Source organism: Salvelinus namaycush, chromosome 21, assembly GCF_016432855.1.
Source record: "Salvelinus namaycush isolate Seneca chromosome 21, SaNama_1.0, whole genome shotgun sequence".
NCBI lineage: Eukaryota > Metazoa > Chordata > Actinopteri > Salmoniformes > Salmonidae > Salvelinus > Salvelinus namaycush.
Genome location: NC_052327.1, coordinates 37889025 through 37908203, shown reverse-complemented (window position 1 = coordinate 37908203; position 19179 = coordinate 37889025). Strand labels below are relative to the sequence as shown.

General features: G+C 41.3%; 1 protein-coding gene across 1 annotated transcript in view; it reads right to left on the bottom strand.

Moving 5' to 3' along the window:
* Positions 1 to 19179, bottom strand: part of lrrk2 (leucine-rich repeat kinase 2) — a 96662-nt gene that overhangs the window by 55050 nt on the left and 22433 nt on the right. Inside the window, 5 exon segments of the mRNA XM_039016936.1 lie at positions 545 to 672; positions 6097 to 6320; positions 11394 to 11575; positions 11933 to 12122; positions 12275 to 12368. Coding sequence (XP_038872864.1) covers positions 545 to 672; positions 6097 to 6320; positions 11394 to 11575; positions 11933 to 12122; positions 12275 to 12368 — 818 coding nt within the window.

Sequence of the window (19179 nt, the reverse complement as noted above, 5' to 3'; positions counted from 1 at the left end):
TCCCAGTCACAATGGCTAACTGCGTCGTGGGCTGCGTTCAAGCCCTCAAGAAAACCCTGCTAGCATGATACGCCAAAACAGCTCCTCAGACCCGAACTTGGTCAGCAGGATCACTGGACAGATAGTAGCCGTCCCAGAAACTGATGCCAATCACGTTGCGGGATCCAAACGCAAAAGGTAGCTAGCTAGTCACCAAACTTTTAAAAGACTTTCAAAACTTTCAAAAACAACAAACTTTCCAAAACAACAAACCGAGCTATCACTCGTTCAACAGGAAGTGACGACATGAGACATTCATTATGGAATTGTATTCTTTAAAATACATTGAACATTTGATTGAGCCTATCTGGAGTGACAGATGGGCGGGTTTGCTTTGCACTTTAGGGTTTATTCCACTGGTTTGATTGCTCCAGGCAAGTTCAATCGAGAACACAGTATATGCAAGGTAAAAAATACTACTTCCAGTTGTGTGTACGAAAATGTATGCACTCGCAACAGTGACAAAAAACAACAAAACATTTACAAAGGTATGGGTGTGCCTCACCTTGATGTTGAAGAGCCAGGGTTTGAGCGCGTCCACCTGGGCAGCCCCCTTACTGAGGTCGTACACCACCAAGTAGAGGGCCCGGGGGGTAAGGAAGTGGGGGTGAGAACCACTGAACTCCTCCCCACCTGAACAAAGAGCAGAGAGAGGGTCAAGACCACCAGAACAAAACCTTCAAGACTCAATGACTTGAAGTCCAAGATCCAGACCTTGAAACCCAAACTTACAGTGCATTCGGAAAGTATTCAGAGCCCTTGACTTTTTCCACATTGTTATGTTACAACCTTATTCTAAAAAAAAAATCTACACACAATACCCCATAATGACAAAGCAAAAATAGGTTTTTAGTACTAATTTAAAAAACTGAAATCAACATTAACTTAAGTATTCAGACCCTTTACTCAGTACTTTGTTGAAGCACCTTAGGCAGCGATTACAGCCTTGAGTCTTCTTGGGTAGGACGCTACAAGCTTGGCACACGTGTATTTGGGGAGTTTAACCCATTCTTCTCTGCAGATCCTCTCAAGCTCTGTCAGGTTGGATTGGGAGCGTCGCTGCACAGCTATTTTCAGATCTCTCCAGAGATGTTCGATCGGGTTCAAGTCCGGGGTCTGGCTGGCCATCTCAAGGACATTCAGAGACTTGTAATGAAGCTACTCCTGCGTTGTCTTGGCTGTGTGCTTAGGGTCATTGTCCTGTTGGAAGGTGAACCTTTGCCCCAGTCCGAGGTCCTGAGCGCTCTGGGGCAGGTTTTCATCAAGGATCTGTGTACTTTGCTCCGTTCATTTTTCCCTCAATCTTGACTAGTCTCCCAGTCCCTGCCGCTGAAAAACATCCCCACAGCATGATGCTGCCACCACAATGATTCGCCATTGGGATGGTGCCAGGTTTCCTCCAGATGTGACGCTTGGCATTCAGGCCAAAGAGTTCAATCTTGGTTTCATCAGACCAGAGAATCTTGTTTCTCATGGTCTGAGAGTCCTTTAAGTGTCTTTTGGCAAACTCTAAGCGGGATGTCATGTGCCTTTTACTGAAGAGTTTCTTCTGTCTGGCCACTCTACCATAAAGGCCTGATTGGTGGAGTAGTGCAGAGATGGTTGTCCTTCTGGAAAGTTCTCCCATCGCCACAGAGGAACTCCGGAGCTCTGTTAGTGACCATCGGGTTCTTGGTCACCTACCGTAGGCCATTATCCCTCAAATGCACAGTTTGGTAGGGCGGCCAGCTCTAGGAAGAGTCTCGGTGGTTCCAAACTTCTTCCATTTAAGAATAATGGAGGCCACTGTGTTCTTGGGAACCTTCATGCTGCAGACATTTTTTGGTACCCTTCCCCAGATCTGTGCCTTGACACAATCCTGTCTCGGAGCTCTATGGACAATTCCTTCGACCTCATGGCTTGGTAAATTCAATTGATTGGACATGATTTGGAAAGGCACACACCTGTCTATATAAGGTCCCACAGTTGACAGTGCATGTCAGAGCAAAAACCAAGCCATGAGGTTGAATGAATTGTCCGTAGAGCTCCGAGACAGGACTGTGTCGACATGGAGACTAGTCCAGATCGAGGCAAAGACGAATAGAGCAAAGTACAGAGAGATCCTTGATGAAAACCTGCTCCAGAGCGCTCAGGACCTCAGACTGACCTCAGACTGGGGCGAAGGTTCACCTTCCAACAGGACTATGACCCTAAGCACACAGCCAAGATAACACAGGAGTGGCTTCGCGACAAGTCTCTGAATGTCCTTAAGTGGCTCAGCCAGAGCCCTGACTTGAACCCGATCGAACATCTCTGGAGACCTAAAAGTAGCTGTGCAGCGACGCTCCCCATCCAACCTGACAGAGCTTGAGAGGATCTGCAGAGAAGAATGGGAGAAACTCCCCAAATACAAGCTTGTAGCATCATACCCAAGAAGACTTGAGGCTGTAATCGCTGCAAAAGGTTCTTCAAAGTACTGAGTAAAGGGTCTGAATACTTATGTAAATGTGATATTTCAGTATTTCATTTGTAATAAATTAGCAAACATTTCTAAAAACCTGTTTTTGCTTTGACTTTATGGGTATTGTGTTTATTGATGAGAAGGAAAAAAAACATTTAATCCATTTCAGAATAAGGCTGTAACCCAACAAAATGTGGAAAAAGTAAAGTAATCTGAATACTTTACGAAGGCACTGCCTTCATAAAGTATTCATACCCTTTGACATTTTTCCCACATTTTATTGTGTTACAGCCTGAATTTTAAAAATATTAAATTGAGATTGTGTCACTGGCCTACACCCCCAATACCCCAAAGTGTAATTATGTTTTTAGATTTTTTTTTACAAATGAATTAAAAATGAAAAGCTGAAATATCTTGAGTCAAGTATTCAACCCCTTTTATGGCAAGCCTAAATAAGTTCAGTAGTAAAAATGTGCTTAACAAGTCACATAAGAAGTTGCATGGACACACACTGTGTTCAATAATAGTGTTTAACATGGTTTTTGAATGACTACCTCATCTCTGTACCCCACACATACAATTATATGTAAGGTCCCTCAGCTGATAAGTAATTTTCAAACACAGATTCAACCAAAGACGACACCTATTGGTAGATGGGTGAAAAAGCAAACATTGAATATCCCTTTGAGCATGGTGAAGTTATTAATTACACTGGATGATGTATCAATACACCCAGTCACTACAAAGATACAGGTGCCCTTCCTAACTCAGTTGCTGGAGAGGAAGGAAAAGCGCTCAGGGATTGTATGAGGCCAATGGTGACGTTAACAGTTAGAGTTTAATCGTTGTGATGGGAGAACTGAGGATGGATCAACAACATTGTAGTTACTCCACAATACTAACCTAAGTGACAAGTGAAAAGGAAGCCTGTACAGAATAAAAAATATTCCAAAACAGTGCATTGTTGCAAACAGGATGCATAAAGTAATACTGTAAGAAATGTGGCAAAGAAATGAACTTTATGTCCTGAATACAGAGCGTTATGTTTGGGGCAAATCCAACACATCACTGACTACAACTCTTCATATTTTGAAGCATGGTGGAGTCTGCATCATGTTATGGGTATGCTTGTCATTTTTAGGATGCAATGAAATGAAATAGAGCTAAGCACAGGCAAAATCCTAGAGAAAAACCTTGTTCAGTCTGCTTTCCAAAAGACACTGGGAGAAAAATTCACCTTTCAGCAGGACAATAACCTAAAACACAAGGCCAAATATACACTGGAGTTGCTTACCAAGATGACATTGAATGTTCCTGAGTGGCCAAGTTACAGTTTTGACTTAAATCTGCTTGTGAATTTTACATTTACATTTAAGTCATTTAGCAGACGCTCTTATCCAGAGCGACTTACAAATTGGAAAGTTCATACATATTCTTCCTGGTCCCCCCGTGGGAAATGAACCCACAACCCTGGCGTTGCAAGCGCCATGCTCTACCAACTGAGCCACACAGGACCATGGCAATCTATGGCAAGACTTAAATGGTTGTGATCAACCAATGATCAATGATCAACAACCAACTTGACAGAGCTTGAAGAATTAAAAAAATAATAATGTGCAAATATTATACAATCCAGTTGTTCAAAGCTCTTAGAGACTTACCCAGAAAGACTCACAGCTGTAACAGAAAGACTCACAGCTGTCACAGCTGACAAAGGTGATTCTAACATGTATTGACTCAGGGGTGTGAATAATTATGTAAATTAGATATTTCTGTATTTAATTTTCAAGAAAATGTGCAAAAACTTTAAAAAACATATTTTCACTGTCATTATGGTGTATTGTGTGTAGATAGGTGAGACATTTTTTGATTTAATCCATTTTGATTTCAGGTTGTAACACAACACAATTTGGCATAAGTCAAGGAGTATGAATACTTTGAAGGCGTTGTATTGTGATTCGTTATAGCGATTTGATGTTCCAAACAGTATGTCTGCTGCAGAGAGACCAGAGAGTATGAGAAAATGAGTTTCAGTCATGTAAATAAAAGTGCTGAAAACATGGCTCACTATTTAAAAAGAAGACGGAGAACAAGCTATAGGATGAAAAATACCAGAGATTGAGCCGTTTTAGCCGACTAGGGCTAGCTAATGCTACGAGGCAAAAGCGATACTTGGAGTCAAGTTTCACGTCTGTAGCCATGAAATGCTTTGAAAGGCTGGTCATAGCTCACATCAACACCATTATCCCAGAAACCCTAGACCCACTCCAATTTGCATATCGCACCAACAGATCCACAGATGATGGAATCTCTATCACACTCCACACTGCCCTTTCCCACCTGGACAAAAGGAACACCTATGTGAGAATGCTATTAATTGACTACAGCTCAGCGTTCAACACCATAGTTCCCATCAAAACTCATCACTAATCTAAAGACCCTGGGACTAAACAGCTCCCTCTACCATTGGATCCTAGACTTCCTGACGGGCTGCAGCCAGGTGGTCAGGGTAGGTAACAACACATCTGCCACACTGATCCTCAACATGGGGGCCCCTCAGGGGTGCGTGCTCAGTCCCCTCCTGTACTCCCTGTTCACTCATGACTGCATGGCCAGGCACAACTCCAACACCATCATTAAGTTTGCTGATGACACACCAGTGGTAAGCCTGATCACTGACAACGATGAGACAGCCTATAGGGAGGTCAGAGACCTGACCATGTGGTGCAAGGACAACAACCTCTCCCTCAACGTGATCAAGACAAAGGAGATGATTGTGGACCACAGGAAAAAGAGGACCGAGCACGCCTCCATTCTCATCGACGGGGCTGTAGTGCAGCAGGTTGAGAGCTTCAAGTTCCTTGGCATCCACATCAACAACAAACTAACATGGTTCAAGCACACCAAGACAGTCCTGAAGAGGGCACAACAAAACCTATTCCCCCTCAGGAGACTGAAAAGATTTGGCATGGGTCCTCAGATCCTTAAAAGATTTTACAGCTGCACCATCCTGACGGGTTGCATCACTGCCTGGTATGGCAACTGCTCGGCCTCCGACCGCAAGGCACTACAGAGGGTAGTGCGCACGGCCCAGTACATCACCAGGGCCAAGCTCCCTGCCATCCAGGACCTCTATACCAGGCAGTGTCAGAGGAAGGCCCTAAAACTGTTAAAGACTCCAGCCCAGCCACCCTAGTCATAGACTGTTCTCTCTGCCACTTTAAACAACCCTACCTGCATGTGCATAATTATCTCAAGTACCTCGACACCAGTGCCCCCGCACATTGACACAGTACCGGTATCCCCTGTATATCGCCCCGCTATTGTTATTCACTGCTGCTCTTTAATTAATTTTTTTCTTATCTCTTACTTTTTTCTTAATTTTTATTTTTTAGGTATTTTCTTAAAACTGCATCGTTGGTTAAGGGCTTTTAAGTAAGCATTTCACTGTAAGGTCTACACCTGTTGTATTCGGCGCATGTGACAAATACAATTTGATGTATCAATATAATATCGTCCAAAATAATATTGTGATTTGCAACTCAAAAAAAAAAAAAACACAACACTAGTAAGTATCCAGACCAGATGTCACAGTTGACAGTTGACGGTTGACCCACCTGAGAAGTCCCAGACGTTTAGCACCATGTTCTTCTTATCCCGGTCCCGGATGGTCCAATCTCTGACGTCGATCCCAACGGTGGGCTGCTCCATCTGCCATTGAGAACGCTTGAGCTTCATCAGCTGTCGGATCAGAGCAGTCTTACCACTGTCGGCGTTTCCAACCACAATCAGCTTCATCCGGTAGTACGGAACGGCTTTCTTCAGACGCTGCTGGAGGAACCTGAGTTACAGGATACAGGAGAGAGTGATTTATTTGGGAGAGTTTTGTGAATGGGATTAGGCTTTTGTTTGAAAGAGGAAATCTGGAGCAAATTCAAACCTATCAAAAGCCACCACCTGTTCATTCAGAATTCCCTCTGACAGATAGCATTGCTTTTTGGGTTTAATGTCAATACTTTTTTTTTTTTTTTTTTTAATATCGCCAACATGTATCCTGCCCAAAGAGGATCCAGCATGCTTGACCATGTATACACAAACATCTGTGAAGCGTACAAAGCCATCGCCCCCAATACTGTAGGATTGTTTAAAAATGTTGATTGGAATATGTTCAAAGATTCATCCAAACAGGACTCAACATCAACATTGAGGAATGCAGTGCATTCAGAAAGTATTCAGACCCCTTGACTTTTTCCACATTTTGTTACATTACAGCCTTACTCTAAAATTGATTGAATTGTTTTTTCTATGTATAATAGAAAACTGAAATATCACATTTACATAGGTATTCAGACCCTTCACTCAGTACTTTGTTGAAGCACCTTTGGCAGCGATTACAGCCTTGTCTTCTTGGGTATGACGCTACAGTTGAAGTCGGAAGTTTACATACACTTAGGTTGGAGTCATTAAAACTCCTTTTTCAACCACTCCTAGTTTTGGCAAGTCTGTAAGGACAGCTACTATGCGCATGACACAAGTAATTTCTCCAACAATTGTTTACAGACAGATTATTTCATTTATAATTCACTGTATCACAATTCCAGTGGGTCAGAAGTATACATACACTAAGTTGACTGTACCTTTAAACAGCTTGGAAAATTCCAGAAAATTATGTCATGGCTTTAGAAGCTTCTGATAGGCTAATTGACATCATTTGAGTCAATTGGAGGTGTACCTGTGGATGTATTTCAAGGCCTACCTTCAAACTCAGTGCCTCTTTGCTTGACATCATGGGAAAATCAAAAGAAATCAGCCAAGACCTCAGAAAAAAATTCTAGACCTCCACAAATCTGGTTCATCCTTGGGAGCAATTTCCAAACACCTGAAGGTACCACGCTCATCTGTACAAACAATAGTACGCAAGTATAAACACCAAGGGACCACGTAGCCGTCATACCGCTCAGGAAGGAGATGTGTTCTGTCTCCTAGACATGAACGTACTTTGGTGCGAAAAGTACAAATCAATCCCAGAACAACAGCAAAGGACCTTGTGAAGATGCTGGAGGAAACAGGTCCAAAAGTATCTATATCCACAGTAAAACGAGTCCTATATCGACATAACCTGAAAGGCCGCTCAGCAAGGAAGAAGCCGCTGCTCCAAAACCGCCATAAAAAAGCCAGACTACGGTTTGCAACTGCACATGGGGACAAAGATCATACTTTTTGGAGAAATGTCCTCTGGTCTGATGAAACAAAAATAGAACTGTTTGGCCATAATCACCATTGTTATGTTTGGAGGAAAAAGGAGGAGGCTTGCAAGCCGAAGAACACCATCCCAACCGTGAAGCACGGGGGTGGTAGCATCATGTTGTGTGGGTGCTTTGCTGCAGGAGGGCCTGGTGCACTTCACAAAATAGATGGCATGAGAAAGGAAATGTATGTGGATATATTGAAGCAACATCTCAAGACATCAGTCAGGAAGTTAAAGCTTGGTCGCAAATGGGTCTTCCAAATGGACAATGACCCCAAGCATACTTCCAAAGTTGTGGCAAAATGGCTTAAGGACAACAAAGTCAAGGTATTGGAGTGGCCATCACAAAGCCCTGACCTCAATCCCATAGAAAATGTGTGGGCAGAACTGAAAAAGTGTGTGCGAGCAAGGAGGCCTACAAACCTGACTCAGTTACACCAGCTCTGTCAGGAGGAATGGGCCAAAATTCCCCAAACTTATTGTGAGAAGCTTGTGGAAGGCTACCCAAAACGTTTGACCCAAGTTAAACAATTGAAAGGCAATGCTACCAAATACTAACTTCTGACCCACTGGGAATGTGATGAAAGAAATAAATGCTGAAATAAATCACTCTCTACTATTATTCTGACATTTCACATTCTTAAAATAGAGTGGTGATCCTAACTGACCGAAAACAGGGAATATTTACTAGGATTAAATGTCAAGAATTGTGAAAACTGAGTTTAAATGTATTTGGCTAAGGTGTATGTAAACTTCCGACGTCGCTGCACATCTATTTTCAGATCTCTCCAGAAATGTTTGATCGGTTTCAAGTCCAGTCTCTGGATGGGCCACTCAAGGACATTCAGAGACTTGTCCCGAAGCCACTCCTGCATTTTCTTGGTTGTGTGCTTAGGGTTGTTGTATTGTTGGAAGGTGAACCTTTGCCCCAGTCTGAGGTCCTGAGGGCTCTGGAGCAGGTTTTCATCAAGGATCTCTATGTACTTTGCTTCGTACATTTTTCCCTCGATCCGGACTAGTCTCCCAGTCCCTGCAGCTGAAAACATCACCACAGCATGATGCTGCCATCAACATGCTTCACCGTCGGGATGGTGCCAGGGTTCCTCCAGACGTGACGCTTGGCATTCAGGTTTCATCAAACCAGAAAATCTTGTTTCTCATGGTCAGAGTCCTTTAGGTGCCTTTTGACAAACTCCAAGCAGGCTGTCATGTGCCTTTCACTGAGGAGTGGCTTCCATCTGGCCACTCTACCATAAAGGCCTGATTGGTGGAGTGCTGCAGATATGGTTGTCCTTCTGGAAGGTTCTCCCATCTCCACAGAGGAACTCTGGAGTTCTGTCAGAGTGACCATCGGGCTCTTGGTCACCTCCCTGACCAAGGCCCTTTTCTCCCGATTGCTCAGTTTGGCCGGGCGGCCAGCTCTAGGAAGAGTATTGGTGGTTCTAAACTTCTTCAATCTAAGAATGATGGAGGCCAATGTGTTCTTGGGGACCTTCAATGCTGCAGAATATTTTTGGTACCCTTCCCCAGAGCTCTGCCTTGATGATGTTGTACCCACCATAACAATCCGGACATACCCCAACCAAAACCCTGGATGAGCGAAGATATCCATACAATGCTGAGAGCCGGTACTGTAGCATTCAATGTCATCAGGTACAAGCTCCACAAATCCATTGGGGACGCAAAAAGACAATACAAACATGTATTGACGTTTGACAACTCAGACTCGCGTCGTATGTTGCAAAGACTATAGACTATCACAGACTACAAAGGCAAATCCAGATGTGCGGTGCCCACTGAAGCCTCTCTCCCAGATGAGGTTAACACATTCTATGTTCGCTTCGAGGCAGACAATACGGAGCCATTCAGGCAGACTCTCACTGCTCCAGACGACCAGGTGCTTTCGCTCTCCGACGCTGACGTGCGGAAAACTCTCAAAAGAGTGAATACTCACAAAGCCGCCTGCCCAGGTGGCATCCCTGGCCGTGTCCTCAGAGTGTGTGGTGACCAGCTGGCGGGCTTGTTCGCTGTCACTTCAACCTTTCCCTGTCTCAGGCTGTAGTCCACACATGCTTTAAGGAGACCACCATCGTCCCAGTGCCCAAAAACAAGGTGACATGCCCAAATGACTACCGGCCCATTGCTCTCACCTCGGGCAACATGAAGTGCTTTGAGAGGCTGGTCATGGCTCACATCAAGGCCAGCATGCTGGACCCACTCCAATTTGCCTACCCAACAGATTCACAGAAGATGCCATTTTCGTCGCTATTCACACAGCCGTAACACATCTGGACAAGAAGAACACCTATGTGAGAATGGTTGCTGGATCGAATCCCCGAGCTGACAAGGTAAAAAAAAAAAATGTTGTTCTGCCCCTGAACAATGCAGTTAACCCACTGTTCCCTGGTAGGCTGTCATTGTAAATAAGAATTTGTTCTTAACTGACTTGCTTAGTGAAATAAATCAAATTAAAACATGGACTACAGTTCAGCATTCAACACTATTGTTCCCACCAAGCTCGACACCAAGTTCCCACTAAGCTCGACACTGCAACTGGATCCTGGACTTCCTGACAAGTAGACCACAGGCTGTGAGGATTGGCAACAACACTGACTCTTAACACAGTGTCCCCCAGGGGTCTGTCCTCAGTCCTGTATTGTTCTCCGTCTTCACCCACGATTGCATGGCTTTGCACGACACCATGGTTGTAGGCCTGATAACCAACAACGATAAGTCAGCCTATAGGGAGGAGGTAAGCGAACTGGCATTGTGGTGTAATGACAACAACTTCTTCCTCAACGTCTTGTTGATTTCTTGAAGCAGAGGAGGGAACATACCCCGATCCACATCAACGGGATTGCAGTATAGAGTAAGCAGTTTTAAGTTCCTCGGCGTCCACATCACCTAGGATGTGTCATGGAACAACACCACCACTATTGTCAAGAGGACGCAAAAGCACCTCTACCAGCTGAGGAAGGGAGAAAGGCTCATAATAATGGCCGGAAAGGAGCAAATAGAATGGCATCAAACACCTGGAAACCATGTGCACCATCGAGAGCATCCTGACCGGTTGTATCACGGCCTGGTATGGGAATTACTCCATCCACGACCACAAGGCCCTCCCGGGGTTGGTGAAGACGGCACAGTACATCACTTGGACCGTGCTCCCACCCATTCAGGTCATCTCCTCAGAACGGTGCCTGAGGAAGACCCACAGCATCATCAAGGACCCCACACAGTCCAGTCACAAGCTGTTCCCTCCCTTACCGTCGTTCAGACGGTATCGGAGCATGAGGTCTGATATCAACAGGCTCAGAGACAGTTTCTATCTACAAGACATCAGACGGCTGAACACTTAAACTGGCCTGACCACCTGCTCTGATTCTCCACACCTTAACACACACACATTCATGCTACACACACACATCACAACTGCTGCTACCATTATACTGCTCAGTTTATACACTGCCTCCCATCCCCCACTTCCCCAAAACACAAGTAAATATTGGACTATAAATGGTGCCTTCCTGTATTATACTCATGCTAAAATATTTATTCTTTTGAGCCATTTACTTTATGTTCGTATTCTGATATTTTCTTCTTTCTTATTGTTGTTTCATTGTCGAGAAGGTACCTGCAAGTAAGCATTTCATTGCAGACATTCACCTGACTAAGTCTTTGGTCTTGTTGCCAATGTGCTTGAGATCCAGGCTGAGGCGCAGGCCATCCAGTGGCAAGTCCCACAGCCTGCTCAGCTTGCCCATCTCGTCAGGGAAGGAGCGCAGGCCGCCATTACGGCTCAAGTCGAGAGAGGTCAGCTCCTCCAGCAGGCCGATCTGAGGAGGGACCTGAAACAGACAGGGGTGAAAAGGTCAATAATACTACTGATTGGAAAAATGTACTTTAAAATTTTAAAATATATTTTATGTAACCTTTTTATTCTCCTTGAGATAACATATATTTTTTACAAGAGAGACCTTTTCTAGAGAGAACATGTGGTTTATGATGGAGGTGTGAGAAGCATTGAGTACTGTATTGTCCCTGTTCACCATATACAACCGTTTTAATGGCAGTTAGTTAGAGTGCCTGGTGCTAACAAATGCCACATACTTATTGTGACACGTGTGATCACTGTCAGTCACTTTGGCGTCTACTAAATGACCATGTTAATGACATATTAATAAGATGAATAAATAAATGCTGACCTCTGTGAGCTTATTGTCACTCAGGTGTAGTTTCTCCAGTCTGGCCCACTTGTAAACTTCAGGTCCACTCAGGTCCAGCACTCCGATGCGGTTCTGACCGAACATGAGCTCCCGCAGGTTGACCGATGCCCAGGCGCACGGCCCCGGTAAAACTCTAATGTCATTGGTCCTCATATCCACGGACCGTAAACTGAAAGCAAAGAAAAAGCAAGGATGAGTCCTATTGAATCTCAAGCCAGATACATTTTTGCACACTAATAAGCAGTTTTTACTCAAATAATAGTTAACTAATAAACGCCTTCTACAACAATGTAGTTGCCTTCACTAAAACATCAAACTTACTTTGGAAGATCCAGAACAGCTTGAGGAATGGTAGTGAAACTGTTATGTGACAACTTCAGAGTTGTTATCTTTGAGGGAAGATGTGACAGCGAACCTATTACAGCAGAAACACAAAACACAATGTCATACAATGAATATGTTCTTATGTCGCTACATACACAAATTAACTGTTTATCTAGAATTAACCACATGTATTAATTTGTCTGGCAACACTTTCTAGAAATCGGTTGGACTTGAATGACTTTCACAGATATGCCTAATAATAGTACCAAAGAATGTGTTCTGGAGGAGGGCTGACGTATGACGTAAAGGTAACGTAAGGGTAATGGCGGACTGAAGGGATTTATGTAGAGCACCTCAAGATAAAACATAATATTCGAAATATCTGCTAAATTAGACTAAAATATTAGCACTACTTAATCTGGTGAGTGATAACCTTCAATCTGGACAATAACACAAAACAAATCCTAAAACTAGAGACATTTATCGACAAATATTACGAAAACAGGCAACAACCAAACATGACGGAGAGTAAGACAGGGGAACCGATTACAAAACGAAAACGTGACTCTTCTACAGACACTGATGACTTAATATTCTCACCACCGGGAATGGTAAAGGTCGAAACCGATCTGTTAAAATCAATAAATGACAAACTGGGTATACTTGAATTAGTTAGTAAGGATATAAAAGAGTTGAAGGCAAGCCTAGAGATGAGTGATGAAAAAGCTGCGACATTGGAGAAGCAAACACACGCGCTAAAAGGGACAGTCAATAAGATTGAAACCGAAATGAATGGAATTAAAAAGGAGAACACCGTTCTGAAGGAAACCTTACTAGACATACAAACTAGATCCATGAGAGAGAATTTGGTACTTACAGGTATCCAAGAAAAAGAAGGAGAAGTTCCTGAATCTATAGTTAGAGAGTTCCTCCTTACAGCGCTTCAGATTCCACGCGAAGTTATCGACAAAATCCAACTTGAACGCGTTCACCGCTTCGGACAGAGAGGGCAGAGGTACGAACGCCCAATCGTTGCCAAATTTGCTTCATTTAAAGATAAAATAATGGTTAAAAGCCTGGGTAAAAGACTTGCTGGGACCAAAATTGGCATGAATGATCAGTTTCCGAAGGAAATTGCAGAACGGCGCAAAGTTCTGTATCCAATTTTCAAAGAAAATAGATTAAAAGCGAAACGAGTAGCTCTCGTCGTTGATAAACTATATATTGATAACCAGTTGTTCAGAGACACAAAGACTACTCCATGGTTATTTTAAAAATTACAAAGTTCTCATAGACGAGGGAAATAAACACAATTCAAGCCCGGTTACTGATTGTAACAATACAATAAAAAATATAGCTTTTCTATAAATCTTCACATATAACTAATTGAACACACAAGCACTAATTCAACATAGTGAAGATAAAAACTAAGTAAACAGAAGGCACAGTATGTGTGGATGGTATGGTTTGTGTTTATTTTTTATTTTATTTGTTATGTTTGGAAAGTTGAGTGAGTGAGTAATGAAATGGTTGCATATCCCAGAGCCAATGTATTGCTGTGAGCCGGGTATGAGAGGGCTTTCAATGTTGTTCAGATGATGGATATACCTTTATAATGAATTATACGTCTTATTTATTTATTGTCCTATCATGGAGAACTACATTTTTTATTTATTTTTTTATAAATTATATCTAATTATTTATTATCCTATTTTAATGGTACGGTCCATGGCACTATACCCTAGACACCCACCTGAATGACCCAGATACTAAGGAGAAGTCCCTAACTGTTTTATGTGCCCGCTGTAAGCGGTCTGTATGCAGCTAAAATGAGGTCAGAGACCAAGAGCAGCACTGCCCCCTCAAGATTCTGAGCCTGCTTGGCAGGGTTGGTCCTGCAAAGCCAAAGCCCCATAAAGGGAGAGCATAATATACAAGGAAATTCTCAAAGCTGCTAATGAGAACCTTGACGACCTTGTACCTAGCCGGTGGGGATTCCGGTGGGGTGCCCCCACCCAGGCAGTGGCAGTGCTGGCAACACTAGCTGCAGTAACCCATGGGGAGGGGGTCACACTCGGACATTCAGAGAGGGGGTATATTATTGTGGCCCTGGCGGCACAAAATCAAAGTCGGACTGCATGGAGATGCGTGGGGACATGGTCATGACGGGTGGCCGTATTGTGGGTGTTTCAGGAATAAGGTGTACATTTGACCTCCATTATCTAGGATATGACAATGGTAAATAAATCTCTCAATTTTTGCTAATTTTTTGTGCGGTCTTGCAGGCCTTCTCATGCAGCTGCAACTGCAAGTGCATTTGTAAATCATGACCCATCTTGAGTTGGGCTCTGGGATGGTGCAATTGTTGAGAAAGTGAGCTTATGGTTGTGTGGGGGTAAGGGCTGAGTGTGTGTGGGTGTATGTGTGTATCCCACAACTGTTGCGAAGGAAGAAGTAAAAGATGTTAGGGACAATAGAGGATGATCCACAGATATATATAATACAAATCGAGGTGAGGGCAATGGAAATGCATATGGTAATTGATCTTCTTCAATTCGGTAAATGGCACTGTATGCTCTTTTCAAAGAATGGATCCCAGTCGGTTCAGGGCTATGGGATACAGGGGGTCGAGGGTGGTCTACCGGGCATTGGGATGACAAGCCATCTCGAGATGAGGCCTTTTAGCGGGTGGAATAGTAGGGACCAATTGGAGGTTTACTTAGTAGAAATGCAAATATCATGGTACAACTATATAGACACTCAATCATTATGTTACTTTTTAATAGTACGTTTACAAAAATATATTCTGATTAAAAGAATGAAAGGTGTGTCTCATTATGGTAAGTGGTGAAATAAGTATAGCCAGTTACAATTGTAATGGCTTAGCAGATAATAAGAAAAGACGATCAGTATTTACCTGGCTAAAAGAGAAGGATTATAATATCTATTGTTTACAGGAAACCCATTCAACAGTTTTAGATGAAGTTTTGTGGAAAAAGAACTGGGGGGGCAAAATATATTTCTCCCATGGGCAAAGAAATTCAAAAGGGGTGATGGTTTTAATTAACAATAATTTTGATCCAAATGTGCAAATTGTCCAAACAGATCCTCAAGGTAGATGGATTATTTTAAATATGTTATTGGACAATAAACAAATATGGCTTGTTAACCTATACGGTCCGAATAATGATGATCCAAGCTTCTTTGAAAATATATATAAGAATTTATCAACTCTACAAGCAACACTAGACTCTATTATTATAGTGGGAGATTTTAATACGGTCTTAAATACCTCTATAGACCGGAAAGGAATTCACACTACAAACTATCACCCTCAGGCACTTAAGGAAATCATGAATGTCATGGATATATTGGAATTAGTGGATATATGGAGACTTAAATACCCTGATTTAGTGAGATATACATGGCGGAGGCTGAATCAAGCTAGTCGTCTTGACTACTTTCTTATACCATTCTCTCTGGCACCAAAAGTTAAAAAAGTGTTGATAGGGGACAGAATGCGGTCGGATCATCACATAATTGGCATATATATTTCTCTTACAGAATTTCCACGTGGGCGAGGATATTGGAAATTTAATCAAAGTCTACTAGATGATAAATTGTTTAGAACTAGGACAGAAGATTTTATAACTGACTTTTTCAGACATAACATAGGTACAGCAGATCCCCTTATTGTATGGGACACTTTTAAGTGTGCCTTTAGAGGCCATGCAATTCAGTACTCATCTATAAAACAAAGGGAATTTAGATCAAAAGAGTCCATATTAACAAAGGAAATTGAAGGACTAACAGTACAGTTAGATAGCAATAAAAACGGTACCATAGAGGCACAGAATAAGTTAGAGGAAAAACAAAAAGAAATGGAGGAACTTATTCAAGAAAGATCCAGTGTAATATATTATAAAAATAAAGCGAACTGGATGGAATATGGGGAAAAATGCACCAAATTCTTTTTCAATCTTCAATATAGAAATGCTACCAAAAAAATGTATTAAAACTTGTTACAAATGATGGAGTCACGCATGATTCACCAAATGATATTTTGAAAGAGGAAGTAAAGTACTTTAAGAATATGTTTTCGTTTCAGGCTCCTCCATCTCCACTAACTGAAACTAATTGTATGGATTTTTTTCCTATTAATAATGTAAAATTAACATCTGTACAGAAAGACTCATGTGAAGGCCAAATTACAGAGGAGGAACTGCTTGATGCAATTGGGGCCTTTAAGGATGGGAAAACTCCAGGGCTGGATGGCATACCAGTGGAAGTATACAAAACTTTTTTTGATATACTCAAAGGACCATTATTAGCTTGTTTTAACCACTCCTATATAAATGGTAGATTATCAGACACGCAACAAGAAGGTCTGATATCGTTATTACTGAAACAGGACCCAAGTGGTATATATAAAGATCCAGTCCAATTAAAAAATTGGAGACCTCTTACACTTCAGTGTTGTGATGCAAAAATCCTAGCAAAATGCTTGGCGCATAGAATAAAAAAAGTTTTGTCAGATATTATTCATCCTAATCAGACAGGTTTTTTACATGGACGATACATTGGAGATAATATAAGGCAAGTACTGGAAACAATAGAACACTATGAAATATCGGGGACACCAGGTCTGGTTTTCATAGCTGATTTTGAAAAGGCTTTTGATAAAGTACGACTGGAGTTTATATATAAATGCCTAGAATATTTCAATTTTGGGGAATCTCTTATAAATTGGGTTAAAATTATGTATAGTAACCCTAGGTGTAAAATAGTAAATAATGGCTACATCTCAGAAAGTTTTAAACTATCTAGAGGAGTAAAACAAGGTTGTCCACTATCGGCATATCTATTTATTATTGCCATCGAAATGTTAGCTGTTAAAATTAGATCAAACATTAATATTAATGGATTAGAAATCCGTGGCTTAAAAACTAAGGTGTCATTGTACGCTGATGATTCATGTTTTCTTTTAAAACCACAACTAGAGTCTCTCCACGGCCTCATAGAGGATCTAGATACCTTTGCTATCCTCTCTGGATTAAAACCAAATTATGATAAATGTACCATATTACGTATTGGATCACTAAAAAAGACACATTTTATATTGCCATGTAGTTTACCAATTAAATGGTCTGACGGAGATGTGGACATACTCGGTATAAAAATCCCAAAAGAAAGAAATGATCTCACTCCAATAAATTTTTATAGAAAGTTAGCAAAAATAGATAAGATCTTGCTACCATGGAAAGGAAAATACTTGTCTATTTGTGGAAAAATCACCCTGATTAACTCTTTAGTCATATCACAGTTTACCTATTTGCTTATGGTTTTGCCTACACCTAGTGACCTGCTTTTTAAATTATATGAACAAAAAATATTCCATTTTATTTGGAACGGCAAGCCAGATAAAATTAAAAGGGCCTATTTATATAACGAATATGAATTCGGAGGGCAGAAATTATTAAATATTAAAGCATTAGACCTCTCACTAAAGGCATCAGTCATACAAAAGTTATACTTAAATCCAAACTGGTTCTCTAGTAAATTGGTACGAATGTCTCATCCTATGTTCAAGAAGGGCCTTTTTCCCTTTATTCAGATTACACCTGCTCACTTTCGGTTGTTTGAAAAGGAAATAATCTCCAAAATATCCTTATTTTTTAAACAAGCCTTAGAAAGTTGGTTGCAATTTCAGTTTAATCCACCTGAAAGGACGGAACAAATAGTACAACAAATATTGTGGTTAAATTCAAATATAGTAATTGATAAAAAAACTGTATTTATCGAAGAAATGTTTAAAAAAGGTATAATTTTTGTGAATGATATCATAAATAGGACTGGTGGAGTTATGTCACACATGCAGCTAACACAGACATATGGAAATGTCTGCTCTACCCAAAATTACAACCAATTAATTGCAGCATTACCACAAAAATGGAAGAGGCAAGTAGAAGGGGAAAAAAGTAAGGAACTTGTATGTCGGCCCTGTATTAAAGAACATAAATGGTTAAAGAAAAGTGTGATAAATAAAAACATATACCAATTTCATTTAAGGACCAAAAAACTGACAGCTGTGCCATATAAATTGCAAAATAGTTGGGAAGAGATTTTCGATGTACCCATTCCATGGCACATGGTTTATGAATTGATACGCAAAACAACGCCGGATTCAAAACTTCGAATTTTTCAATTTAAATTACTGTATAAAATTCTTGCAACTAATAGAATGTTATATATATGGGGTATACAATCTTCCCAGCTCTGCAGATTCTGTTGTGAGGAGGCAGAGTCATTAGATCATTTATTTTGGTATTGTCCATATGTAGCTCGTTTTTGGTCACAGGTCCAGGAATGGCTGAAGAATTGCAACATTTGCCTAGAACTAACGCTACAGATAGCAATACTGGGGGATTTGAAAAGCCATAGTCAATCAATCAATAATATAATAATTATTTTAGCAAAAATGTTTATTTTTAATTTACAATCTGTAGAAGCTATGAGAATAGGAAGGTTCAAATCTTTTGTGAAGCATCACAGCACAGTTGAAAAATATATGGCAAATAAAAATCCGAAATGGATGATGTTGGAAGATAGATGGGAAGGGTTGAGTGGAACTGAAGGGTGGGACTAATAACAAGATAAACAATGTAGGGCATACGGGATCTGTGAAATTTGTATAGGTGCGGAGCTTTTGTGAAATAGCACAGTTACAAGTGGAAATAAAATTGGATGGACAACAGAAATAGAGGAAGGACTAAGAACAAACAAGAGAGAACTATTATAAAGTAGTCTGTGTCTGTAAAATAGGTATAAGATGTATAAATTGAAGGTAAAAGCAGAAGTGTTTATTAGTTTACTCCAATTGGGGGAGCGGTGGTAGGGTTGCG